Source organism: Drosophila novamexicana, unplaced genomic scaffold, assembly GCF_003285875.2.
Source record: "Drosophila novamexicana strain 15010-1031.04,08,12 unplaced genomic scaffold, DnovRS2.1 tig00000512-arrow-arrow-pilon, whole genome shotgun sequence".
NCBI classification, from domain to species: domain Eukaryota; kingdom Metazoa; phylum Arthropoda; class Insecta; order Diptera; family Drosophilidae; genus Drosophila; species Drosophila novamexicana.
This window is the reverse complement of record NW_020824809.1, coordinates 153,968-181,024: the sequence shown is the minus strand read 5'-3', so window position 1 is coordinate 181,024 and position 27,057 is coordinate 153,968. Positions and strand designations below refer to the sequence as shown.

Sequence of the window (27,057 nt, the reverse complement as noted above, 5' to 3'; positions counted from 1 at the left end):
AAGTGATAAACGTTTTGGTTCTCTAGTATGCTTGTTGGGTTTTCGCATATTTATAAAAATGAGTAAAACGGTTAGCACCAATACAACACATTTTGTTCTTGATAAGAAAAAAAATGAGATTACTGTTCCGATTTTTGTATATTGTTTAGTATTCCCCATAGACAAAACAAGAGTGTCTGTTCTTCAAATTTCTATCTATATTTTTATATGTATGTGCAGGCAGAAGGAGCCATATCGAGCCCTATAATTTCGATTTAGCCATGTCGGAAACTTAAAAAGCTTGAGACTTAAAATTGGAAATATATATTCTATACCATACGCAAAACGAGTTTATATGTTCTTGTGTAGGACTATGAGTCGAGTAGATTTAGCCAAGTCTATGGAACTGAAAAAGGAAAAGCTGCATTTGGTGTTGGTAAAAGAGGGTTCAGAGTATCATCTAGTCGGGAGCCTCTTGTTAATTATAGAGCTGGGTAATATGGATTTCGGCTAAGATAGCATTACCCTTGCTTGGCATGTTAATCCCAATTCTCATTTCTTACACCTTATATAAAATTGTATTTTTGTGCAAGTTTCTGAGACATTAAGGACAAAGACGTTTCCTGTCTCTAGCATATGCATTTGTAAAACCAGTAGCAAAATATAGACTGGACATGCTGAACAACCATTGTGGGCAAAAAGAATTCGAAGACATCTGGTCCAAAATCGCGAGCAAGAGAGCAAGATATATGATATGATATCTATATGATGTCATTTTATTCGCTTACGCCACAGGAAACTGCTTTGGCTTACTCTCTTCCATATGATGTTGTTTGGTTAGTGGTAAAACTTAATGTTACCCATTTTCGTATTACAGGGTATGCAAACTACTTTGCAAAATCTATAAGCTTACATGTACAAATGAATGGGCAAGCTTTACTTAACAAAGCACGAGTCAAAAGCTCCGCAAGATCAAGGCTGGATTCCAATAAATAATTGGGCGAGGCTTTGTCGTTTTTTTTTCTCTCGGCAGTAGTTTCGTTTCAACCGCTCTCACGAATGCGTCAAGTGTGGTTTTAGATCTCGGCTCGCTGAAACTTATAAACGCTTCGCAGTAATAACTGAATAGGAAGCAAGTAATTAACTTCAACATACTAGGGCCTCTGTGCGCGGTATGCATATGCTAAAGTGATATACTTTGTGCCGAATACTATTCATTTTACTAAAAACATGCTATTATCAAATAGTTCTTAAGTATATGGACATGGGTAAATTTGTTGGCTTAAATTCATATATGAGTGTATCGTAGATATATAATAATTTGTATGTGCTCATATACGTTCAACTGTGCATTAATACGCAACAGCTTCAGTTATGAGTATATTTAATTCGTGTATAGAATGCAAATGAATCAATTAAGTGTTTATTTAAACAGTGAACGTTAGTACTCGAATGTACACACAATAAAAGTGCACACATATATGTACATATACTATATGCATTCGTTTTCCTTTTTTTTATCGAAATGATTTAGTACAAAATAATAAAGTGTGTGATATATGTACGTATTTCAAACGTTTATTTTCTTTTTATTTGTAAATTGTCCTTGCTACGATACTGAAATATGTATGTGTATGTAAATATACCTAAAATATAATCTTGTACAATTTGCATACTGTTTAAATGGATTTTTTTTTATTTTATACGTACTGTCAGGTCCAGGTCGTAGTGCACGACACTCTACTTAATAATAATGACATATCAGAATATATATAAATTGGATTTTTCCGGTTTCGAGTTGTTTAGAACCTGTTTAGAACTAAAAAAATAATGATACATCGTATGGGATTTTTAATAATCTATTTACAAATATGATCACTAAAGTCGAATTTAAACATAATCTGATATAAGGACTGATTTACTATTCCATATTAACGTTAAAACCCCTAAGCAATAGATCTCAAATTCGATAATACAAGAAAACAAATCTATTTGCATACACAAACTTAAATTTTCCTTAGATTTATATATGTTATCTAGATACTATGTATGTGTCTAGAGTTAAAATGGCATTATACTTAATTGGAATATTATTCCTCGTGTTTACTGCAAACGGCAGAGTGCAGCGGGATTTAAGCAGGTAATTATAAATGTACATTAATTGGATAGGCACCTTTTCAGTCAAATTAATATTTGGTCGGTATCGTAAAGCTTAAATATTTAATAAATTTCTTGGTTTAAAAATATGTATAATTATGTATTCTTTGCCTTAGCAAAATGTACTCAATTAACAACTTAACGTTCCTCTTAATGTTCCAAAGGTTTTTAATTATTGCATTTCTTACAAATACGATTATCAAATATTAAAAAAAAATTAATTATGTTGCCTGTACGCATAGAAAACATACAATCGCAATTGCAATGCTGCTAATAGAATTCGAAGGAGACGCGCATGAATGTGCATGTGTACATGTATACAGAAATTCTTGGAATTTGCGCAAGCTGCAGCAAACACGTTTCAAAAACACATTTCCTTTTCTGTTTCTTATCTGATCTTGATCAAATTTTTTAGCGGATATCCTTGCGCTCATACATACGGACAGACGGACGGACATACGGACATGGCTAGATCGACTCGGATATTGATGCTGATCAAGAATATATATACTGTATGGGGTCGGAGATGCTGTCTTCCTCCTGACTGACTGACTTATTGACTGACTGATTGGTGATCAACGCATAGCCCAACCCGTGAGAGGTAGGAAGCTGAAATTTTCACTGCAGTTGCCTCATGCACATTAAGACGGGGTTTCAGTATTCAGGAAGAACCGCGAATGCGTGACGGGGCTAAAAAATACTGCCTTGTGACAACGCTAGATGTAAAATAACGCCTTTAACTTTGACTCTGACTTGCCCTACCACCTGGTTACAGCATAGTAGGCTTTGCAGACGACATCGTAAACGTTACATTGGAGAAAAAAAATTGCAAACTTTTCTAGCTACTACGGTCTTTGATATTTGCGAAAACTTATCTAAAGTGTGTTTCAAACATTTCGCATATTTCACCCTTCTTGGATGATAAATTCGTTTAAAACGTTAAAGGGGTGTAGTATTATATGTAGGCTCATTAGTAAAGATCTTTAAGAAAATTAATTCAAGACTGCAGGACTGCGAAGCAGTATGCATATGTATATGTATGAAGAAAGCAAAGATGCTTATAAATGGCAGGTCGGCGCTGGGTTCAGGGTAGCAGTACTCTTACTTCTTCATTCATTTACACCTTAATCTAAAACTATATATCCCCACCGAGAGCTTTACTTCTTCTTAAAGTGTTCGTCGTGATGCAGGGGATGATGCCATGCCAAAGAGCAGTTTTGAAAAGGAAGATGTCGGCTGGACCAATATCGATGCCGAAGTCGACGTGGTGACGCCCATGGTGCTTTCCCATCTTCAAAAGCTGGGCATAGAACATTTAGAGCTTCCAGACATGAAAGAGAGTATTTCTATTGTAAGTCTAATTTAAGTTAAACGTTAATATTACCAATTTATATAAATCAATAAACTTTTAAGAAGCCTTTCTTCATCACTTACGAGGCTGGCCTTCATCTAAATAACGGAATTGTTTACAACCTTGCTGGAATACAAAGACACAACAATGCCTATATGACATATGAGGGAAAATCGTTCTTGAGCAAATTTTATTTAAAAATTAATAAACTTCAGGTACGCACAGCAAGAATTAAAAAAAAATGTATGTATTATATACACCTCCACATCGTTTAAATTTAAAAAAATATTATTAGATAATACGTAAAACTGATTTAGACTTGATTTAGTCAATCAGCTATTTATAAGTGCATAAATATTCCAAGTTCGTAAAGCCCAGGATTAAAAACATTTATCTTTGAAAACCGGCAGATCTATTCAAAATTTGAAATCTTTAGCTTTTATAGTGTTTGATCGTGTGATATTATTAATCATACTTGATCATGGCTTGATTGACTCAGCTCGTCTTCTTTATCAGGAATAATAATCAATGAAATCATATATTTTTACTATTTTTTAATCTCATTTTATGAATAAATAATATTTTCATATTACGAATTGCCTTCATTAATATGGTGACGGTTTTCCCATCTCGCCTTTATACCATGCCAAAGATATAGAATATGAATATATCTATGAATGAATTAATGCATTTAAATGTATACAAATTATATGTAATAATAATAAATTTGTAAAATATATTCTTCTTTATAGTTTGAATATAACTTTTTGCTAAAGTTAATGGCAATTGAGGGATATGGAAAAGTGATTGGCTCATTAGATGACACGATCATTTATGCTGAGCTCGCTGTCAATGTAATTAATTCAAAGCTTCATCTTCACGACTTTCGCATAATTGAATTCAGGTGCCGTAATAAATCAGAAAAACATATATTTAATAATACGCCTATTTCCCATAATAGCAATATTCATGTACAATTGGATCAAACTCGTTTAATTCGAGAGTTTACAGGATTTATTCTAAGTCCTATAACAAACCTCTTCAAAGATCGAATCACAACATCCATTGCCGATGGACTAAAGGAGCAAATGCAATTGGTAATGGATGATTTTAACAACGAGGATCCCTTGGAGTTACGTAAATTTACTAAGAAATTAATATCAGGAATAACAGGTTCTTCGGCCGAGTTTAGTGAGTAAGTCAAGTATTATTTTGGAAATAGGAAAACTGAAAAAAACTTTTTTTTTTGGAAAACTTAAATAAATATTCATCGGGGGCATTAAATTGCAGTGCAAATGTCTGTTTTTTTGTTTGTCTTGTGTTTGCATGACTGCGTCACGACTACAAAAATTTTAGCACGACCTCTTAAAAAGTAAAAACAGAAAAATGTTTTCATAGTGCAATAATAGCTTAAACATGTCACTAGAGGAAACCAAAACGTTTCTTTCCCCAACACCAAAGGCAGCTCGCGCTACGCCCCACTTTCCTTAGCTTCACACTTGTTGTTACAGATTTAATTGGTAAAGGAATATAAAGTAGCATCGTTATAAACAAATTAAAACTATATAAACATGCATACCGAAAATTAAATCAAAAACCAAACAACAATTAAGAGGCTCTAGTCGGGACTTCCCAACTAGGGGATACCCTGAACCTTGCTATTCAAGCACCAAATGCAGCTCGCGCTAGGCGCTCGTTTGCTTTAGTTGTAATAAAAACAAATTTATAAAAAAACGAGAAAGAAGGGTTATCTTCGGCACGCCGAAGATGTTATACCCTTGCAGACCCAACCTTCTCATAATGCTCATAGTGTTTTGCCCGTGTCTACTAATTTTGAATCGAAATAACAACGTTTGCGGCTTCAGCACTCAAAGCCTAAGAAATTTCCTCTTAATAAAAATGATTCCGGAATTCTGCTGGTAAAAATTTTATATTTCATCCGTTTGGATTCAAGTATTTTATAAAGCCTTACATAAGAATTTAATGAAAACGTATGCCAGCGAATTTTGGAAATTGCTTATGCAACTATGCTAAATTGCTGGCAAACTGTTTACGAAAATACATTTTTATCAACTTTTCGCAAAATCCACCTATCTTAGATGTGGGCCATGGGTTGAATGCTTTAATGGACAAAGTTTCAGCTCATTTCAAAAGTTATTTAAATAAATAAAATAATTTAATAATAAATAAATAAATTTAATAATTCACTCTTTTCGAAAATTCCATCCTGCCTGGGTGGAAAATGTAAGTCAAAGTTTGTATGGGCAGTGTTTTAAGTACAGTTCGATCGGTTTCAAATTTATTTTAAAATCTATACATAAAAACTTAATGGATAAGTGTTTCAGTGACTGAAGTTGAAAACCAAAACTTTTGGCGAGGCAAGCTCGGGAAATATTAGCTAGCATTTATTTATTTAATTGATTAACTTTAATTTTTTTCTTGTTATAACTATTTTTGAATTGATAAAAATATCTCGAGCTTTTATAGATTGTTTACAGACGAATGGCTTGAGCGGCTCGGCTGTTGAGTAAGATATCTGAACACAACATTACTATTTTAAAACCGAATACAGCTTATTAGAATTCATAACATTTTACAATTTGAATTGTCAAGTGGTAGAACTTTGTGGGCAAATGAAACTATAGCGGAAGCTGGTTGCATGGGGGATATATCACAAAATATGTGACATTGGTTGTCTTTTGAGCCGGTCAAGGGGCGTGCTATAAACGCAAATATTGATTTTTTGATTGAGTGCTCCAATCCTTTGTTAGCTGCTGGGACACTCCAAAAGTGATTGCCAGGATCCATACACAGGTGCGAAATATTCTTTGATGGATAGTGCCGTCGGAAAAACTTTGTACGTGTGTTGTCAGTTAAGGTAATTCCCTGTTCTGATATCTTTAAGTGAACCTCTAAGGGAACTACTCGCGCAGGCTCTGAGTTCATTTCAAGCACCGCCTTTCGAACTGCATCGTCACCGGTTAGGGATTCCATATCGCCCTGAAACAAGTAGAGCACATTGCATGCGGCACCCTGTGCAAGCATTTGTTTTTGTTTTAAGATGAGTTCTTCGTTATTTGAGATAAGCAGCAGATCCTTATCTGGTATTTTGAGAGTGCAAGCTAAAGACATTTGGTTAATCGAATGCTCATATACGAAGGCAGACAAAGACGTAAATATAGGTTCATTGGTACATCCCATAAGGCGGACACCACGAGTTGTAGGTTCTATGAGAAAATGGCGGACCAGTTGATCTCCATATTCTGGTCCTGTCACCATGCCGGAAGGTGGCTTAGCTACGCGTAAGACCAAGCCAAATGCATTTCGGTAGGTAGTTGAGTTACGAATAAGAAATGTTCCGGGTACTGCATCGCGTAATAAATCAACCGCTTCTTCACGACTCATGTTGGGCTTATACCAAAACTGTGAGGAGTCTTTTGCAAATTTAACCAAACGCGGCTCAACTTCTTTGGTAAGACTGATACCACCGATATGCCGAAGATTCCGATTGTCTTGCTCTGATGCAGAATTATCGTTAACCATTGGAGTACTCGATATATTGGGTGTTGGATATGGACTGACACAGCGCTCAGAATTAAATGGTCTTTGAACAAATGGAAAGGTGGGCGTCTTCGACCGCTTATTTTCCACCAATTGTAATTGTGGATTCATTTGTTGGGTTGAAGAACCTGATTCAGCATCAGATAGCTCCATGGACCCAACCTGTGTTTCTTTCGGTTCTTTGATGTCAAGATAAGGCCTGTTTAGCCTTTTTTGAAGCTCATCCAAATCTTTCTGAATTGTCTCATCGTGTGCTAACTTTATCGAAAAGTCTCTGTCTGAGTGTACCGCATGCCCCTTACGTTCCATTAGCATATGTTCAAACTCTTGCCGGGAGGGTGTCTTTCGTACCAATGGACACGATGCAGAAATACTGGGTCGAACGGTTTTTCGAATTGTATACGAACGGGCTTCGGGATTTTTGTTTTCAACCATTTTTGTTTCCAGTGCATCGATGCACACATTTCCGTCGACATGGTTTAAATCGCTCGTATCAAAACCTTCTGGGACGTTACCGTATGTGAATGGAAGTGCATTCTCACGGGCATGGTATGGAATATTATCTTGATCTGTATCTGAATTATCGAGCTGTTCAGCAGTTTGCACAATTCCGCTCAAGGGAACAGATGGTTTTTCATACACCGACGCCATTGAATAAAATTGTTTCAAAACTTGTTGGTTTTTTTTACAATTCGTAAGATATAAATAGTTTTTCCATATACATATGTCTGTATGTGCAGATATAAATGCACGCGTTTTACGTCGAGTCGCGCAGAACACACGTCTGCCGAGAACCAATACTGACACTTGACTAATGAAAGAAACTAGCAACTAGTCATTTCGTACATTATACTCTTACACAGGGTGTTGTTATTGTACAAGAAAAGGCATATAAATTGATGGAGGTATTTCCACTACTAGTAGTGATGTGGCTCCCAAAAACCTAACAACATGCAATCTATTACTATTACTTTTTAATACTCTATAATAATGGTAATATATAGCATTTTGTTAGGTTTAAGGGAGCTATAATTAGGATAAGTTATAGCCGTGAATTCGCAGACTGTAAATATGGTCGAGCTCATAACAGCAAAGTCAATGAAAGACATGAATCTTTAACATTTTGGCTTGGAAGTGTACAACTTTGTCGACTTATATTAAATGTATTTTAATGAAATATAGGTTGTTCCTAATTTTAAAAAAGAAGTAAAAAAAAAAACATTTTTGTAATACCTTTTTAACCATAGTTCAAAATTATTGTAACCTATTTGTTACTCGAAATTTTACAAGCGTTGCGATTGTTAAAATCGGTTAAGATTTACTCAAGTTATGGTTGCATACATACATATATGAAGTCACCTTTAATAACGCAAAAAAATTAGAAAAAATAGTTCACCGCAAGAAAGAAAAATACTGTCTTGATATTGATCTTATTGTTAGACTGTAGACCCATGCTGTTTTCTTTTGTAGAAAGCCTTCCAAAATGTTTTTGTTGAAACATCTTCATATTCCATAATTTCCTAATGTATGCAGGCATCTATTTTTGGCTTAAAAGTAATGCTGATCGCAGCCACAGAGCAATTCTATTTTTTCCCTTTTCGTAACAAAGCAAATAAAATACCTTGACAAAAAAGTATTTTTTCTAAATGTTTCCAAAACATTCTTCAAATTATTTCATATACAACTTATAAAGTATGCATCAGAAAAAAATCGTAAATTTCACAGATAGGTCGAAATATCGGTATATCAAAAATTTTTCGATCGAAAGTAAGGTGAAAGAGTAATATCGTTTTAAATAATTTATTGGTCGGCAATCAGCAGAAAAAAAAATTATATATTCCTCTGTATTGTGAGAGTTGTTGAAATGTAAACTGAGCAAAATCTCGCATATATAGCTATTTTGTCGAAAATAAATGAATCAGTACACATTTTGCAAATAGTAAGTCTATATCATGCGCCAATTCTAAGCAAAATTGGCAACATGAACATTTTAGAATTCAAAATGTTAGAATTCAAAATGTACAAGTTAGGCAACTTTTTACTAGACAAAAACTATTTTTTGAATATTGGAAACGGTTACATACATTGGTATCACAAAAAATTATTTATCTTAAATATCTATGTTAAAACAACGCAGTCGACTGTAAACACTTTAGTTAATCTAAATTGTAAGCCATACTAGTCATATGCGCATACATCATTGATAAAAATAATATTAAAGTAATCAGTTTTGTGTTTACAATAATATAGTTAAGAAATGCAAAGAATACTAATGGGTTGGGTTCAGGGAGCAATCATTTTAGCCCATACCAATTTACAGAGAGGAACAATTCTTAGGATATAATGGATATTTCCTTAATACGCATGTCTCGTTTTGTTCTAGGTGGGGGAATCGGCGCTGTATTCAGCAGACTTGGCAATTGACTGGTATTGCTGTTGTCTTCGCACTTTTCAATAGTCCCAAGAGACATGACGGGCTTGCTCTGTGATAGGTTAACTAAAGGTGCTTTTTTCTGCTTCTGACAGAATTTTTTGAGGAACAAATCCCTCCATTCAATTAGCTTAGCAGGCTTAAGGAATATGTATACACTACTAATTACTAAGCCAGATATCAGCAGTAATAAAATAAAGCCGATCAAGAATATTAACGAAGTGAACTGTTTGTTATTCACTTCAACTTGATCATTCTTAGGAATTGTAGCAGGTGTAGTAATGCGGTGTATAGGTCGAACAGGACGATTCGGCAGACGCGCATCTTTTGTTAATGCGATATCCGAACATGACCGAAACTCCTCCTGAGGACCACAACCAACTGCACCATTTCCATCGTCACATAGGCCCCAATTATTTCCGGCTATATAGCGCCACTGTAGCACGCATTGATTGCATAATAGGTCTGCAAATATAGAAACAAATAAATATGGAAACAGTGAATAAAAAAAACACGTTTACAAAAAACTTACCAGGCAATTGCGCTTTGATTTCATAAATGCGACTACCATTACGGGGATAGAATCTACTGTCCAAGTCTGCTGGGCTACGCTGCGAGGGCGAACCGCTTATTATATGCAACACGTTTTGATCAAGGCAAGACTGCTTAGCACTTGGCTTCGGGCACAACCTGAACTCAAAGTACCTGTGAAGAAAATCTTTTAACCGATAAGCCTTCTTATTTGTTTACTAGAGTTTTCTTACCCCATATGACTGGCAGTCAACTCTACACGAATTATGATTTCGGAGCTCGGCAAATAGCTTCGAACAACAACACCCTGCCCCCATTGGCCACCATGTTCATGTGGGCGTGGCTCAGGCAAGTCCCAAGCATCACCACACTCCCCACATTTTCCTCCATTATGCTTCCACTGTCGAGTGAAGCCACCGCAATAGAGTTCATGATCATTGTAGTCTGGCGGAGTTTGAAATCCATAACGCCAAGCCGATGCCCTACTTGGGGGTTCGATAAGTCTTCCATGCGCATCGCCGTAATGAATAAAACAGGAGACAACTAGGCACAAGATAAGAAAAGTTCGTGATTCGGGCTTGATTTCGCTTTTTCTAAACCCAGCTTCTCGCCATGACATTCCCTGAAAAATAAACTTGAAAATTAATTTATGAGATCAGATCAGATAAACAGCTTAAATTCTAAAACATTTTTGTATAAAATACAATTTTTTTTTTGTTTAAGCATCTGTCGACGCACCGTTCTCCGATTGCGTTTTAGTTAGGACGGTAAAACTTTCACCACGCATATATGGAATCACGCGTTCCATCGACCCATCCTCCCGCACGAAGAAGTAAAAATTAACCACAAATTGATTACACGCCAAGAAAAAGCAACCCGACGCCGCCGGGGTCAAATAAATAATGTTCCCAATCATATTGCTTTACTTATTCAAATTTTAATAATTAAAAATTGGAAGTTTTCAATCGATTACAAAAAAAAAATTAGAAGCATAAAAACTGTCATTAGTACTTCCTCAGGCTATCCACATGGAGGAGTCCTGCCACATTAACAGCCCATTGTCCCGGTTACGATCCACTCAACAAACTAAGTAAACGCTAGCTTCTAAACATATTAATGTTCTCGTTGTTCATATCGAGTTCCTCTTGTTTCAATTGCACAAAAGAAAACTCTTCCGTTTGACAATAAATTAAATATAAATCATATATTTTATGAGAAAACAATTTCTTACTCATTTATTCGTAAGTGCCAATGATTTTTGATTGAGGCCCGCCAAAAAAGTTATTTTAGTAAATTAAATTGTTTTTAGTTAGCTCCCAATAATTTGTCAATGTATATTGCTGTGTTTATGCATTCTAATTTGTTTTCCTTTAAGAATAACAAACATGTGAGCAAGTAAATATAAAAATTGTCAACTTGCCGCCGAATTTATGTCGCCTTTAAGTCTGGCGCCCAAAATACAATTATATGTCTCTGTTGTTTTTGATGTTTTTCATACAAATTCTGTACGCCGTTTACAAGTTCAACTTTCCAAACCCCCGTCTTAGTTTTCCCTATCAACCCAAAAGGAAGCATCAGTCAATGATTAGCTTCACGTTTGGACCGTGCGTGGGTCACAGTTAATAGCAGGTCGATAATAGAAGATTTCTCTTTAATGAATAAAATATTCAAAACGATATTTTTATAAAACACATATACTTTTATATTTTATTTTTGTATGTACCAACCTCTCAGTTGGTTTTTTGTTTATTCGTTAATCGATCGTCATAAAATTTTATTTTTATCTCTCTACACATATTATGTACAAAAGAACTGGTTTAAAATAAAATAAAATATATATATATTTTTTCGACAGGCTAAGAACCAGTCTTAAAAGACGAACAAGCTCTTCCTGAATATGCAGTACAAATTTAAAATTATTTTTGTAAATTTGCCAAGCGAATTAATTTTGTATTATTTGATGAAAATTTAAAATGAAAATATATAAATATATGTACATGCAGAATACAGAGATCTTTTTATATTGGTAAAATATGTATATGAATAGTATGATTACCACCTTATATATGTATGCAGATGCACGCACATATCATTTTATTTGCTTTCATTGTCTAACTTTCACCTATACAGATTACATAAAACTTTTTTATATGTTTTCATGCACAACTCTACACAAAAATGTGTTAGCATTCGCTCATATGTATATAGAAACATATAGATTCATGCATATGAACAGATGTACAGATGTACAGATGTACATATACATACATACATAGTTTGTACATCTTCAAAATAAGTTACTCACTTGTAGGTTATTTCTGTTTTGGTTACCAAATTTCATAGCAAGTTGTGGTATAAAATTTGATACGATGTCACTTTACTCTCTCGCCGCAATTCTATTCGCCTATGTAGATCGCAAATTTGTGGCTGTAAACAAAAATGGGCCTTTCACTTCTTTGTCGCACACAAAGCAGCCGCAGAGTTATCACTTCTTACACACGAATTTCGTGTATTGCTCAGCAGCTTTAAACCAATACTGATTAAGCTCGAGGCCGAGCATGCGGATTTCAGTCACATTTTCGGCTCTTTGAGTTGCTTAACTGGTTTGGAGAAATTTTTAACGACTGAAGAGCGTCGGTTGACTGAGTATGCTCCAAGAAACGGGTTTATGTTTTATGTTGTCTTGATCTTCACCTATGTAAGTTTTAAGGCGCATTGTGCCGCATTGGAGTATGTTGAGAGTGGTCATGGTTCAGATCCCAAGGAACCACAACTCTATGCTTATACCCTGTTTTTCCGTTTCCAGAAGTGGTAAGCTTAAGTAACATTTTACATTCGTTTCTGACATATTCGGCAGTAAGTTTCGTTTCAAATGACATAGCTAGTGCGGCGTGTCCACTAAATCTTATGTAATTCGAATGCACAGCACATTCATATGTGTTTAATACCAGAAGTGCCAGAAAGTTATGCAATAATGGTATTGTGGAATGGGCTGGCTCATTTGATTCTTAAAACTTTTGGCATTACTTTTAAATTTATAGCGAGGGAGTAAGGGTATCTTGGACACGCCGAAGATATCATACCCTGTAAATACATGAGTTTAGTGAAGCTCGTAAATGCTGCGATTGCCATTCAAGAAACTTATTTTCAATCGATCGTTTCCAAAGCTATATGCTATATGATATTGTGGTCCGACGTTAATAATATTTTGACTCCTGTATGTAGGAAGCATCGTGAAAATTATATATGCCAAGTTTGGGTTCGATATCTAGATCGTTCTTAGGGCAACTATATGGTATAGTGGTCCGATCAGGCCGATTCCGAAATGTAAACTGCCTGCAACAGAAAGAAAGACCTCTACAAAACTAAAAGACTAGTTCGCATAAAATCAGGCACACAAACAGAAAGGCTTGGCTATATCAACTCGGCTGTTGATGTTGATCCAGAATACATACACTTTATGGAGTCGGAGATGTCTCCTTCTATGCGTTCCATGTTTCATGACAAAAACATAATACTCTCTAAAAGGGTATAATAAGGTTTCCATACAATAGTATTATTTATTTATTCATTAATGGTCGACAAAAACGAGTGTCTTCCTAATTATTCAATACATTAAATTATAAAAATTAAGTGCTAAAAGCCTATAATCCTATGCCTAAATAGAAAAGTAGAGAAAATAGTTTTATTCACGACAGCGAGTACATTGAATCTTTTTGCACTCTGCGGAAATTGTAGTCGTTGTTTTGTTTAGACCCATCAGCTGGTACGGCAGATGAACACACAGTCGATTGCCAGACTTAATAATTGAAAGATTTGCCCAGCCTCCTTTGCAGATCGCTCCACGAAGAGCAAGAATTATCGGTAAGTACTCATAATTCGTTATTTCCTTTAATTCAAAATAATTAATGTTGCCCATTGCACTAATACCAAGGAGAGCCCTTAAAAATAATGTAATGTGTTCCGTTAACTTATTCGTAGAATTTGAAATTAAATATTGAAAAAACGCACGTGCAAGTTTTATGAAAGCCACATAGCAATCTGCAAACTGACAATTTCAATATTTATTTTAGTTGTGATCAACGCGCTTGCATCCTGTGACGCATAAAAAGTGCGGACTCTGGAAGCCCGTTGTCTTGAAAATGGAAATGATGGGACTTATCTCGGAAGGCCGAGATGGTTATAGGATTCTTGCTATTGGCTGAGGTCTTGTACAAATAGTTTTACTCTTAGCCTTTATTTGAAATTATTAAATTAGTTGTGTTCTTACTCTTTTTTAATTCTAAAAATAAAAACAAAATAAAAAACAATGTGATTAAATATTATTAAAATGAATTACCTTTTACTGTGGTGGAAAAAGAAAACTATATAAAAAGCAGCTTAACAAAACCTTAGCCCGGGTTATTTAATAAATAAATTATATTTGATAACAAAATATTTAAGCTTCATTAAAATTTTTATTTTTTAATATTGAATACAAAATATTGTATCTGCAAACAGTTTACATTTTAAATACTTAAAGCCTCCCCCAAATCAAATTTCGATATTTATAATGACTCGTCGTCGATAGTTAGCAACAGTCATTCGCTCATCTCGAACCGTTGACGATAGCTCAAAACCATCGGATATTCATCGTGCTGTAGTATCGTTGCTGTATGGCACTCGAAAATCGGTGCGTTATCGACAATGTTTAACTGCTTATATTTAAGCAAATGGAAATCCTGCAAAAAAGGCATTAATAGATATCACCGCCGACTCATTTTAACGTTATTTATGGTGACTAAAACGATATATTAATATATAAATGCAATCGATAGTATACATCTCGAATAGGCATTTCAGACCGCATTGAGAACCAAAAATTTGGTAATAATCGATATCATCGAACAACAAAAGTAGCTACCATCTCCAAACCAACTATTTGCCTTATAGTCTTTAACAGTAGAAATTAAAGAAAATTTATAAGAAGGATTAAAACATATAACTTAGTTATGGCAGACAGGCTAACGCAACTGCAGGATACCGTAAACCAAGTATGCGCCTATTGAGTAACAATATTTTGTGTGAAGCTAATAATATTGTGATTGTTTTAGCAAGCAGAACACTTCTGCAATGCTATTGGTGTCATTCAGCAGACATCTTACCCCAGCAAGTTTGCAAATTTTGACAGGACAGGCTCACAGACACCCATACAAAACCCACCTCAGGAGGATTATGCTCAGCTTTTTGCACAATTAATAGCTCGATGTGCTAAAGACATTGATACTTTAATTGAGTCTTTGCCTAATGAAGACAGTTCCATTGAATTACAAAATTGTAGTCTTAAGCGACTAGAGTTTGAAAACCAAGAAACTGCTGAGCAACTTGAACAAGTTGTCCAGAAAGGAGAACTTTTGCTGGAAAAAATCCAGTCTGCTTTGGGGGACATTGCTCAAGCACAATTGGATATGCAAATAACATTAAAATCAAGTTCACAATAAATCGCTTGCATGAATATAGCTTGTACTGATTGTTTATTCTAGTTACAATTTATTTTACTTAAAGCGCTCTGACGGAACGCGTTAAATATCCAAATACTAATTATACTGTGCTCATGAAATATATATTTATTTTTAAGGATTGATATTTTTAGGTTCAAAATCAAAGACCAATTTTTTTACTTCTTACTATTCTATATGTTTAAAATCAAATACTCTTAAAATAAATTTGTGAAGTACATAAATGTTCTGTTGACATCCCCGTAAATATGTGTTGAATATACAAACTAATCTTATTTTTTCACATATGTATATACAATCGACATTGGACATCTATATCATGGAGCTGCCATAAGAACGATCGGTCGAAAAGTTCGTTCTTGTATGGATAGCTTTTTGATTATTTGTATAAGTAACCCAAACTTGCTGCCCAAATATATTATAAAACGCCATATGTTAACTATTCTCATGTTTGTGAAGTTTTTATACCCTTGCAATGGGTATTATAATTTTATCTCAAAATATGTACCGCATAGGAGTCATCTCCGACCTCATAAAGTATGTATATTGTTCGTTCTCGGGAAACCAGATAGACCGGGCTTAGCGTGCTTCGTTTTTCCAAAACTATTTAGTCTAATATCGATTTTTGAGTGAATTGCTAATCTGTTGCGAGCTACTCCTTCTCTTCACACACTCTCTATATCACAGCGCTGCCCTTATTTTAGAGTTGCGCTTCTGCATCCTTTTCAAACTGTACAAAGCTCATGTAACATTTGGATGGTCAATCGTCGGTATGTCTTATGGGATATTTCAACCCGATAAAACGATTTTCTCGATTTTTCCATATTTTCCTAGCTCTTGCAGCTTAAGCTGTGCGTTAATGACCAATCAGTCAGTCAGTCAGTCAGGACATACGGTTTTATATATGGAGATACATAATTAAAAAATAAAAAAAGAAACACATTGTTTAATTTATATTATCGGTTAAATGGTAAGGTATGTTTTTTTCTTTGTTGAATTTTTGTGTTATATTTATATTTTAATGTATTTTATGTAGATCTTATTAATTTAAAAAAATGCGAAAAGCATTCAAATTTTTTACAAAAAAATGTTAACAAAAAGTTTTTAATGTAGTAGTGTTTTCGTTTTTCATATTGTCAGTAATAGTAAAAGGGCTTAAAAAAATAAAATTTAAAAAATTCAAAACATTTTATAACAGCATAAATGTTATATTAAGTTTAATGAAATCGTTTTATTAAAAACAATTCAATATTCACTTGGCTGAACAATCTCTCCACTTCAAGATTGGACCATGGCAGATATAATAACTTCATTGCGAAGGTAGTAAATTCGCGAAACGGCAAGTTTTCAGAGTTCTGATATTGACGAACTTTAATCAAAAATTTTAGTCAATATTTTCATCCCACTTAACCAAGTAGATGTCATAATATTGACTGTCCATTGCATGCATTTTATTCAACTCATATTATAAAATTGTGGCTGCATTTTAAATCACATAATAAAACGAAATATCCAGATCTGATCAATGACTACCATAGAAAAATGCTTACTAATTATTTTTTCGATAAACTTGATGTCTTTCCGTCCTTAATACCTATTTTAATGAGAACAGGTTTTACGAAATTTGAATTCAGATCCCAATTTTCATGAACATTTTTAATGCATACAAGAAAAGACTTTACATGCTATTGTGCTATTTAACTTTATACACATTTGATTATTCACATTCTAATACTTTACACTTTATGTATTAATTAGTAGACTTATATTTATATACAAACCACGATAAATATAAAAATAAATATTTTGTAATTTCTGAATTCTAATTGTTAAAACTTGATCAAAATGACATCTTGAATTGCGAAATCGGCACGGAAAAATGTTTTTGCATATCCTTGATAAGATATTTTCAAAGTGCAATATATAAAAACAGGCATTCGATTTTTTTTTTTGAAAAATACTTATTGTAAAATATAGCCTTTATTAACCAAAAACATTACGAACGATAATCTTACAAAATAAAATCTTTCGGTTGCATTTTTACTTTTAAATTACTTAAGATACAAAAAATGTTCTATTTAAATGTAACAGAATTTATAAAATAATATTGTGTACTTCTAAACTCAGTAATAGTTTCTTAAACTGAAAGCAATAATTAACATTTATCTTCAGTAAAGCCAACGTTTCTCTGCTTTAGTTAAGCGTACCCCTACAGCCTTGTGCTCCACAAAGGCAAGGGATTTTTTCTTCCTCTAATGGAAATTTGTAGTCATAAGTTATTTCTTCATTAATTCCAATGGGTTGCTTTGAATAAATAACAATTTTTTTTTCTGACTCTATGGTAATGACTTTGGCATAACAGTTTGGCTGCAATCAAAAGAGGAAATTAAGAAGTGATTTAATTGTTGTACCTATATCATACTTACATTACAGCTGTGATTTATAAATCTTGCCAAATTACCACATTTTGTTGCATCGATAATAGTTTCCATATCAATTCGGAATAAATATGAGCTGCCAATGCCAATTGCTTCATATTTGGTTTCTCTTAAATCGGCAACAACTGGTCGAATCATTTGTCCAACGTATTCAATAACCATTTCATCAGCCGCTATAGGTTCCATGGCAAATAATCCCCAATCATGGATTGCCGACTTTGCAAATTTAAGCTGTTTTTTTCGAAATTTCAGTTGATTGAATTTTAAGAGCTCAGACTCTCCCATTGAACCGAAGGCAGTTAATAGACGTCGTTGATTCGAACGTGCTTCACGAGAAATGCCCTGCATTTTGGATATTAACTTATTGTGGTGATGGTTCGTCAGCACCGTTGGCTCGTCGCACCGATCTTCGTCTTGAGTGTCATGTATGTTTGCTTTAGCATGGTGGTATTTGTGTTTGGCTTTTTCCCGTACATCTAACTTGTAGAAGCCCTCAGTACGCGCGGAACCGGTTTTGTGACGCATTAGTTCTTCGTCTTTTCGCCGTTTCTTGGGAGGAGGCGGCCAAAATGCCCTGTCCGTGGTGCAGTGATTAACCCAGTGAGTATTGTTCAAAAACATACTGAAATTTGAAAATAAGTTAAAATAAATGTTAAATTTTACAACAAAATTAGTCTGCTCACGCATATGGTTCCTTTTGCAAATGCTCAGTATAGCTCGTCTTGATGTACTTAATGTCCTCCAAATCGATGCCTTTTGTTAGGAATGTGTATAAAATTACCATTTCTTCGTTTTGATCACGGGTTTTAAACATTTCACACGGAACAAAGTTTGCAGTTTGTCGGACCAGTTCGGAAAGCGTGTCTTTCATTGATTCTATTTTATTTTTCTTATTTGCCTGTCGTCCTGAAAAATCTTTTTTTTTCTTTTGGGCACGCACAGAATCTTTGCGCGGCCTTCCAGGACCAGGCCTTACAATATGCATGTTATCGGCATCTTTCTTATTTTTGCATTCAAATTGGCTTGTTGAAACACCGGTAGAAAAGGCACCTTGTGCTTGTGGTGGCAAAGAATAACAATGTTCTAAGGCCACTTGACTAGCTTGAGATGCTTGACTTGATCCACTGTCTGAAGAAACAGGTGATTGCTTTCCGTTATATATTCGGGTATTTTCATTTGGTTGACTGCTAGATTGAGCTGTGTCATAAGCTTCCGTTTTTAAATTGCTTTCAGTTTTTAAAACAATTATCCCTTCATTCTCATTCGTCTGAATACTAGTAGTTTTTGGAACAGCTTCAGTATTTACTGTGATCAAATAGGGTTTGGATTCAGCATTAGTATCTGGGATATCTTTCTTGAACAGTGTTAATTCTTGCACTAATAATTTTGCACCTGGTGTGGGAGGAATTTTTGAAATATCGGGTGTTTCTGGCATTTCATAAGTTGATATTTGATTAATCTCTAACTTGAGATCCATGTTTGATGTATTGTCTGGTTGATGTGAATTTTTCTGCTGTTCTTCTAAAAATTCGCGCTCGATTTGAGCCATATATTCAGTATTTCGACGTCTCTTCTCCTGATACTCGCGCTCTTCATCAGAATCACTATAAATACGATCATATTCAAAATGCGATTTTGCTGGAGTTACCCCATCGGATTTCGAAATAGTTTCCTCGTTGTAATCCGGTGGCGGAACAGGTGTTGGTGATCGGCGGGATTCAGATTCTATTTGTTCATCAGTCTTTAATTCGGATACAAATTTAGCAGCAATGCCAACATCTTCCATACCAAAACAACTATCTTTGCTTATGTCTTCAAGGTCAGACGGTATAGATGATATGAGATTAGGCTTTGAATTTGTAAATCGTTTTGTCCCTGTATTTTGGTCATCGTCTTCATCAGTATCAGAATATATGTCCATTTTTTTCGTGCGACCCCGCTTGGTTGCTGATATTCGATTTATTGACTGATTTTCTTCCTCAGAGTCTGAATATACGTTTAGTATTTTGCCATCTGAAGCTTTAAAATTATGCCTACGCCTCTTAGGGAATTTGTCCCTTTCATTTGAATTGCTTGATGGGATGTCTTCATCAAAGCTTTCGTCGTCGCTGCTCCTTTCGTTTTCAGCTCTATTGGCGATATCTTCAGCATCATTTTCACCGTCGCTATTAGAGGACGACGATGTGGATGACGAAAAGAAACTTGATGCACTTCCTTTTCTTTTTAATCGTATATTGCTTGACGTTATTCTCAATTTCCCACTATCCCTTTGCAGTGTGCGTCTTTTTAAATTAAGATTTTGAGCATCGGAACTGCCCATATTTGAATCATCTTTGTCTGAATCAGACCGCTGCACCATTTCTTCTTGATCACTGAGATCCCGTTCCAACTTATCGGGAACAGGGCTTGGGTGTTTGGGAACACGCCGAAATGATGGCAATTTAGGCATTGCAGCCCTTATACCTATACTGGTGAATGATTGAAAATCTGGCATTTCTCTTTGCGTGTTGATTAAATTATTAATGTCGGGAGGCTTCTCCTGCGTTATTTGTTTTTCTACTAAGTTATTACTAGTTGTAGCGGTATCGACCACGGAAGACAAATGTTTTGAACGTGCTTTTGCGGTTTGTTCGTCCCACCAAACCTCAAAATTTTTAAAAGCTGTCATTTCAATCATACGCTTATTAACATCTCGTTTAAGGATTTGCTTCAGTTCCTCGACTATAAAATTCATCACCTTTTTAACATTTTGTTTCATTTCGTCATTTTGATCCGGTTGCGTATGTTGATAGCCATATGACTGGATATACGGGTCTAAATTAAAAGCGTCAGCAGAAACCACTCCAGGCAGGTATGAGGATTGCATATATGCAGGGTTAGAAAAATACTTCCCTGTAAATCCAGAATTTGCTCCTATTGCCGAAGGATAGTGTCCATATCCATAGGCTGAATGATGATAGTAATAATTACCCTGATGTGAAGCATTAGGCTCCGTATATCCTGTAAACATAATTTTCGTTGTTAATTGACTTGAAGAATTCGTAGATTCCTTTGTAGTTTCTTCATGTGACGATAAACTTGACAAAGACATGTTATCATCATTGTTATTATTCGTTTCCAGCTTTTCAGTTGGGTGCTTGACTATTTCTTTTTTAATTAAAATATCGTCGTCACTTGATATATCGCTAGCACCGTGCTGCTGTAAGGCCGAAACATTTTTCTCTTTTTTGTTTTGTATGCTATTTGAATCGCAATGCTGGTCAACAGTTTCATTGATTTCATCGACCTTCGCTTTGTCTGTTTCAGAATCACTACTATCCATTTGCAAAAATGGTGGAGCATTGCCAAACGTCTTTCCCTTAAATATCAGGGCAATACGTGTATCTAAATCAACATTCTCTGTGCTGATTTCCGCGTCAGTATTATTGAGATTATTATTGTATTTATTTGACTTTGGTCGCCTTGGTGATAGTAGATTTATACCAACTGACTCGGATGAAGGCGATATATCTTTTGTATGTAACGTTAGAGCTGGTGGCTGGGGATCATCCCAGTTTTCTTCTTCTTCCTGGGGTGGAGGTGGTGGGGGTATAAGCTGTGAATCTGGTTGCGAGACGGGCCACCTTCTGTGGGAACTAGACCAAGATTGAATATTTTCACTAACAGTATAACCATAATGATCATATCCATAATTATCGGATGATATAAGGTTAGATACCGGAATGCCAGAATAATATTGTTGGTTTTTGAACACTGAAGAGGTTCCATTTTCATCTTCATGGCACTCATGACTTGAATAACGTTTATCGTGTTTAGAACTCACGCGTTCCTTGCGATCACTTCCAACATCAATGGATCGATCACGATCTCGTTCTCTATAATCTCGTTCTTTTGACGTACTTGGTCGATGATCCCTTCTCTCCCTTACCCGATCACGAGAATGATCTCTTGATCTATTACGCTCTCGAAATTTATCTCGTCCTTTAGAACGAGAGTAGTCGTATGACCTTGTATCTCTTTCTCGTTCTCTAGAATTGTATAACCGATCCCTGCTTGAGTCCGAACTTTTTTCACGAGATCCTCGAGAATAGTAATGTCGACTATGACGTGAGCTGGAATATTTATTACGTGTCCCACGTTCTCGATCGTAGCCTCTTTCAACGGAATGCCGTACACGGTCTTTTATAAATCTATCCCGTTCACGTTCTCTGTGACGATCATTATCTATTTCTCCAAACACTGCACTCTTGTGAAATGAGTTGTAACCACTTCCAGATAATAGATGTGGACCTTCTTTTTCGGTGTAATCATGAAAATGTTCGTTTGCCGGAACCAGAGTTGTTGTCGAATGCGGTGTGGTGCTTATTAACGGCCTGGCTACAACCGGATTTGTTAAATTATCAATAGTCTTCTTCAAAATGGCACCAAACGGATCGCAGAATACGTTTAAAATCTGTATAAAAAAGATGTGAAAATAAATGTATATAAATAAAGTGTTCCAAAATTTTACTTAACTAATCTCTTTAAATCCCAGCAAGACTTACCTTTCCCATTACTGATTTCTGGTTATATTTATCGACAAACTGACGTGCTCCTTTAGTGCTTTCAAAGACTATACGTGCGATGCCTAAATGTTTATTTGTCGTAGGGTGATGATATATATTTATTTCATCAGTGGGCCCACACTTATCTAATAGGCCGGAAAGGAACTGCTTGTCGATGTTGTCGTTAAGATTGACTACCGTCACTTCAATAGCAGGTGGCTGACCAACGTAATGAGAATCGATCACAAACCTATAAGTCTTATATGTTATATCAAGATCTAATCAAAGACTAATTACATGCTACTTACCGGGGTACAACCAACATTAATGGTTCGACAGGTTTGGCTCGAATTCGAATTAGAGGATTTCGTGGATCACGAGGTGTAATTGTCGGGTATGTGGGGTCTCCGGGGACAACACCGTCGTAACGGTAAAGCTTAGAGCCACATTTCAGCAATTGCGGATCCGCTAATAATTTAAAGTTTCTATGCATCCTCGTTGGGCATAAAGAATTCAAGGCATTACCATCACGATACCCTTGCATGGAAATATGTGACTGTTCTCCTGAGGGTTCTCCGCCATTAATTGAGTTGTAAATATTGCTGGTATCCATAGCATAACAATTAGCCACGTTTACGGAATCTTTAAAAACAAGATCACAACCTCAGTTAGTTTAATTTTTGACATTCTTATTTTGACCAAACAAAAATTGAGCAAAAAATAATATGATTACTTTTGCTACTTACATTTTAAGCTGACGACTGCCGACTATGTCGTTAGGCACGTCCGGGTGTGTATTATATAGGGATACGAAAATGTTATAGATATCTGTCCTTCCACGGGATATGGCGCTTCTAAAACTTTGAACGCAGAAGTCAATGTTGTTTTATCTGCATCATAAAAATACAATATTCCCCATATATAACAACACATGAAGTATTAAAACACTGTCGAATAAAAAATACACAGAAAAAACGAGGCCTCGAAGGGGTGTAAAATCAATGTTATCGATGTTTGAACTCCTTTCTATCGATTATTAATAAGCAAGAATATTCTGCTCACCAAAAAGTTTATTTCAACTTAATTATTAGAGTTATTTTTAATTGTTCAAAAGCAGTCAAAATACGGCTTGTAATTTGTTATTAACGTAAGTAAAATATATAACAACGGCGTTAAAAAAATATTGGCCTAGAATATTTGCAGCCATATCAGAAAATGTTTTATAAGTATGGCAACTCTAGTATAAAATTTCAGTGTTGATTGCATCACAACTCACTAAACAAAAAGTTTTTAACTTGCTTTTCACATTTAAGTTCCATACAAGCAGTCGGCAATTGGTACTTATTTTTAAGTTAATTTAATTCATTAATTTTGTTTCAAGTTTTGAAATTATGAATTATTCAAGTTTTCATACATAACCATTAACTAAACAGCCGATCTATATTTTTTCTTACATTTTATGTGCACGTTTATATTTATTTACAAATGCATAGATAGATTGTTATTTCAAATCTAACATCATTCGCAGCGTCTAAAATGGCATTTTGGAAATTTGTCGGACTTCCCGTGGTTAAGGCTGATGATGATGAAGAGGAACTTGTTGACCCGCAAGCAGCTCTTAGAGTGAGTACTTCGTCGGCGGATATTTATTGATTATATGCTGTTATGTATTGTATTAATGATCACATTTTATTTTTTAAGGATAAGTGCCAGGCTAAAGGTCATATCGAATCTTTATATAACAAATATCAAGAATGCAACGACCGTGTAAATAGTCGATCTAAAACAACCGAAACATGTATGGAGGAACTGTTCGACTATGTCGCTGAGTTGGATCATTGCGTAGCGCACAGCCTGTTCTCAAAACTCAAGTAGTTAAGCAATATCATGAACATAAATATGTATTATTGTTAGCTACGCCTGAGTAAAATTGTTGAAGATTCTTAGTAATTGAATTAACGTTATTTTAGCAGTTGGCATTATAATACAAACGGTATAAGTGCGAAAAAGTGTGCAAGAAATCTTATCAATAACTTAAGGGTGCTTTAACGAAAGTCGAAAATTGCTGACTGGAAGATACCCTGTGTCTGGCTCATTACTATTTTTTTGCATGGAGCTGTCAAGCAAGCGTTAATAGTTGCAGGCATATAAAAACGCCTGCGCTATGCCTAACAAACGTTAATTTCTTTAAGGATTTTAGTTGCGCCTTATCAAATTATTTTAATCTGCGAGAATGCGGAATTGGTGGAGATTGAGCAAACGTTGGCTATTGGCTGAGCTGATTCCCCAAGTTTGTTTCTGTGCAACCGTTATGCCGGATCTATAATTCCAAGGCAGCTGGCTAGCTAGCGCGTCAACTCTTAATGTCGGCGTTTTCCCAACACGGAAATCCAATTTAGGCAAAATTAGTACACGGTAATAACAATGCATAAATGTGGGATCATACAGATATGAATCAATGAAATTAAACTGAATCTGTAAATAGCACTAGAAAGCTCCGAAGTATAAGTATACTCATATTATATTCGGAGTTTCTTTGAATAGGGAAAACCTCTTTTTGAAACAAAATAAAAAGGATTTCCCACAATACCGACGCTTTCAGGAGTCGTGTGCACAAAGGCGTTTTGCAGAAAAGTCTATCATATTCTCAAATTCGGTAACCTAGTATCGTTTCTCTGTTTGTATTTTCATGTTACGCAGGGCGCAGTGCTCTGGAGAAACAGATTTATTAAACCAAAACTAATACATCCGTCGCTCACCCTGCTAATCAATCCCGCCCTGGAAATGATCATAATTGGTTTTTGCAGATATAAGTCCTTTTAAGTTGATAGATTATAGATACAAAGGTAATAAGAACATTCTTGCCACATAATGTCAACACTTGAATCGAACGACATACGCTAGAAGATTTCTTAAAGATCTCCAACTTCGCTCCAATTCGCTCTTCACCGCCTTCAAGACCCAAAAAAACAGGTCTTGGGAAAACATCCATCATATACCTATGAAATTATCCATATCTATATTTTTTCTAAGAACGAATCAAATGTTCTGACATGCATCGATACATTTTCTAAGTTTGCCATAGTCCAACCTATTGATTTGGGAGCTTCCCTTCCATTCGTTAACTGAGCATGAAAAACCTCCAGCACATAGATGATCTAGAGACCAAATTGCTAGCCAGGCCAATTTTGAGTAGCTGCACTATCATGGCCGTAGTCTCCTTGCCTTAAATCATCATCTGTCTTGTTCGCCGCCGACTGAAAGGAAGGAGTTAACAAAAACAATTCACAAAGTGTCTTTGTGTGCGCTACAAAGAAGCTAACGATGCAACATAGCGATCGACGAAATCACCTACACCTAGTGTCAAAGCATGTGCGCTTCAAGTGCCCAGGCTAAAAACGGTCACGAGGCGCCAAGTCAGCAATCTGTCCATGTCGCTGCCCCAGATCATGGACTACGTGGGATAACTTTAAGTTATGATAAGTTTAGTTTATATGAAGCGGTCAACAGGCATAGTTGCCAAAAAAATGAAAATATAATTCATACATATATACATGCCACTCGTCATAATATTTTTAAAGGCATATTAATATACATATGTATTTGTTTTAGCGGGTTCTCAGTGGTGCAACAACTACCTTTTATTAGTATATTTTCCTACTCTATTTTTCTGCGACTGGCAAACATTTGCAGCTCATGCGTCTGTTCAGTTTGATGTATTTACAAAAATGTATTCTTTAAAAAAACAAATGAAATTTTAGAAATTAATATCAATTATTATAACTATAAGATTATGTAAATAATTATTCGCACCTGTTGAGGCATTGACCAAAAAATGTCAGCCTGCATGAGATTTTAAGTAGCAGAGTGGAGATATCCTGTAATGATAAATGCAATAAGAAATAATATTAATTTTTAATAACTGTAAAAAAATCAAATAAATCAAATGCAAATACTCAAGAAAGAAATGTCTGATGATGGTGAAAGGGGGCATGACTGCCGACACGGGCTGATGAAGGCCATCCACTGGCTATAATGAGGGAGACGAAAGTGGGTGATAGTCTCAGGTAAGGAGGGTACGCCGGAACCGGGCCCGATCTGGAAAAGTGAAGTCTCTCTTTGAGTCTCACTTTTGTTATTTTCATTTAGTTGTTGTCACAACCCCTTGCATTGTTCATTTGTAAGAAGTTCCCTTTGATGTTTATAGAGTGTGTAGTTTAAAGTGTTGCGCAGGTCTGTTTTGCTACCGACGTAGTAGCGTGTTGATATCAATTGTGCGGACTGCGGACCAGTGATGGGATTACACCCAGAGAACCGATTAGCCAGCCGGCCCGGCCCAAAAGGGAAACAAGCAGTTCAGTAATAATATGGCGTCCAATTTGAAGAAGCACCCGACTGAAGTCTCCTTTGGCTTTAGGATCCAAACCGCTGATGTGTTGTGTGGCACAAGTAGGTGGCCCATGATCGCGCAGCGTGTAGTGGAATTCGAGAAGCACAAGGAGGCAGAGATTCCCAAAATATCCGTAAGCATGAGAAGTTTTTCTTGTTGTGGCGAATGGTGGTAAGT

At 35.5% G+C, this 27,057-nt stretch overlaps 5 protein-coding genes across 14 annotated transcripts; 3 read left to right on the top strand and 2 right to left on the bottom strand.

The window, feature by feature from the left end:
- Positions 1-1,018: 1,018 nt before the first annotated feature.
- On the top strand, positions 1,019-13,800 carry LOC115761925. 10 transcript variants are annotated; one of them, XM_030703952.1, is made up of 7 exons: positions 1,019-1,247; positions 1,931-2,119; positions 3,310-3,487; positions 3,553-3,702; positions 4,240-4,391; positions 4,449-4,682; positions 11,866-11,942. In XM_030703952.1, the coding sequence occupies exons 2-7, from the start codon at positions 2,025-2,027 to the stop codon at positions 11,903-11,905; spliced, it is 849 nt and encodes a 282-aa protein (XP_030559812.1). In that variant the 5' UTR covers positions 1,019-1,247; positions 1,931-2,024; the 3' UTR covers positions 11,906-11,942. The 10 variants fall into 10 exon arrangements, with proteins under 10 accessions (XP_030559812.1, XP_030559810.1, XP_030559814.1 ...); XM_030703950.1 differs by having other exon boundaries at positions 1,020-1,151; positions 2,020-2,119; positions 3,550-3,702; XM_030703954.1 differs by lacking the exon at positions 11,866-11,942 and adding an exon at positions 13,765-13,800 and having other exon boundaries at positions 1,021-1,247; positions 3,550-3,702.
- LOC115761926 lies at positions 9,099-11,694 on the bottom strand. Its single transcript, XM_030703957.1, has 3 exons — positions 10,244-11,694; positions 10,012-10,184; positions 9,099-9,944 (listed from the first exon to the last, which is right to left on the bottom strand). Exons 1-3 carry the CDS (start codon positions 10,627-10,629, stop codon positions 9,382-9,384), a joined length of 1,122 nt encoding a protein of 373 aa, XP_030559817.1. The 5' UTR covers positions 10,630-11,694; the 3' UTR covers positions 9,099-9,381.
- Positions 13,801-14,912: 1,112 nt separating the features above from the next.
- Positions 14,913-16,469, top strand: LOC115761906 (mediator of RNA polymerase II transcription subunit 21). Its single transcript, XM_030703924.1, has 2 exons — positions 14,913-15,043; positions 15,104-16,469. Exons 1-2 carry the CDS (start codon positions 15,002-15,004, stop codon positions 15,488-15,490), a joined length of 429 nt encoding a protein of 142 aa, XP_030559784.1. The 5' UTR covers positions 14,913-15,001; the 3' UTR covers positions 15,491-16,469.
- Positions 16,470-16,645: 176 nt separating this feature from the next.
- Positions 16,646-23,421, bottom strand: LOC115761907 (histone-lysine N-methyltransferase SETD1). The gene is made up of 6 exons (XM_030703925.1): positions 23,237-23,421; positions 22,799-23,132; positions 22,491-22,740; positions 18,630-22,399; positions 17,935-18,568; positions 16,646-17,875 (listed from the first exon to the last, which is right to left on the bottom strand). The coding sequence occupies exons 2-6, from the start codon at positions 23,101-23,103 to the stop codon at positions 17,702-17,704; spliced, it is 5,133 nt and encodes a 1,710-aa protein (XP_030559785.1). The 5' UTR covers positions 23,104-23,132; positions 23,237-23,421; the 3' UTR covers positions 16,646-17,701.
- Positions 23,422-23,725: 304 nt separating this feature from the next.
- On the top strand, positions 23,726-24,440 carry LOC115761908 (cytochrome b-c1 complex subunit 6, mitochondrial). Its single transcript, XM_030703926.1, has 3 exons — positions 23,726-23,827; positions 24,019-24,113; positions 24,192-24,440. The coding sequence occupies exons 2-3, from the start codon at positions 24,027-24,029 to the stop codon at positions 24,363-24,365; spliced, it is 261 nt and encodes an 86-aa protein (XP_030559786.1). The 5' UTR covers positions 23,726-23,827; positions 24,019-24,026; the 3' UTR covers positions 24,366-24,440.
- The last annotated feature ends 2,617 nt before the right edge of the window (positions 24,441-27,057 follow it).

Coding starts and splice junctions, on each gene's coding strand:
- LOC115761908 (XM_030703926.1), top strand. CDS start 24,027: ATGGCATTTTGGAAATTTGTCGGACTTCCCGTGGTTAAGGCTGATGAT. Junction 24,114..24,191: donor ACCCGCAAGCAGCTCTTAGA/GTGAGTACTTCG, acceptor TTATTTTTTAAG/GATAAGTGCCAGGCTAAAGG.
- LOC115761925 (XM_030703950.1), top strand. CDS start 2,025: ATGTATGTGTCTAGAGTTAAAATGGCATTATACTTAATTGGAATATTA. Junction 2,120..3,309: donor GTGCAGCGGGATTTAAGCAG/GTAATTATAAAT, acceptor TTCTTCTTAAAG/TGTTCGTCGTGATGCAGGGG. Junction 4,392..4,448: donor TTTCGCATAATTGAATTCAG/GTGCCGTAATAA, acceptor TTCCCATAATAG/CAATATTCATGTACAATTGG.
- LOC115761907 (XM_030703925.1), bottom strand. CDS start 23,103: ATGGATACCAGCAATATTTACAACTCAATTAATGGCGGAGAACCCTCA. Junction 22,741..22,798: donor TTAATGTTGGTTGTACCCCG/GTAAGTAGCATG, acceptor TAAGACTTATAG/GTTTGTGATCGATTCTCATT. Junction 22,400..22,490: donor AGAAATCAGTAATGGGAAAG/GTAAGTCTTGCT, acceptor TTTTTTATACAG/ATTTTAAACGTATTCTGCGA.
- LOC115761906 (XM_030703924.1), top strand. CDS start 15,002: ATGGCAGACAGGCTAACGCAACTGCAGGATACCGTAAACCAA. Junction 15,044..15,103: donor TGCAGGATACCGTAAACCAA/GTATGCGCCTAT, acceptor TGATTGTTTTAG/CAAGCAGAACACTTCTGCAA.
- LOC115761926 (XM_030703957.1), bottom strand. CDS start 10,629: ATGTCATGGCGAGAAGCTGGGTTTAGAAAAAGCGAAATCAAGCCCGAA. Junction 10,185..10,243: donor TTGACTGCCAGTCATATGGG/GTAAGAAAACTC, acceptor TTTTCTTCACAG/GTACTTTGAGTTCAGGTTGT. Junction 9,945..10,011: donor AATCAAAGCGCAATTGCCTG/GTAAGTTTTTTG, acceptor CTATATTTGCAG/ACCTATTATGCAATCAATGC.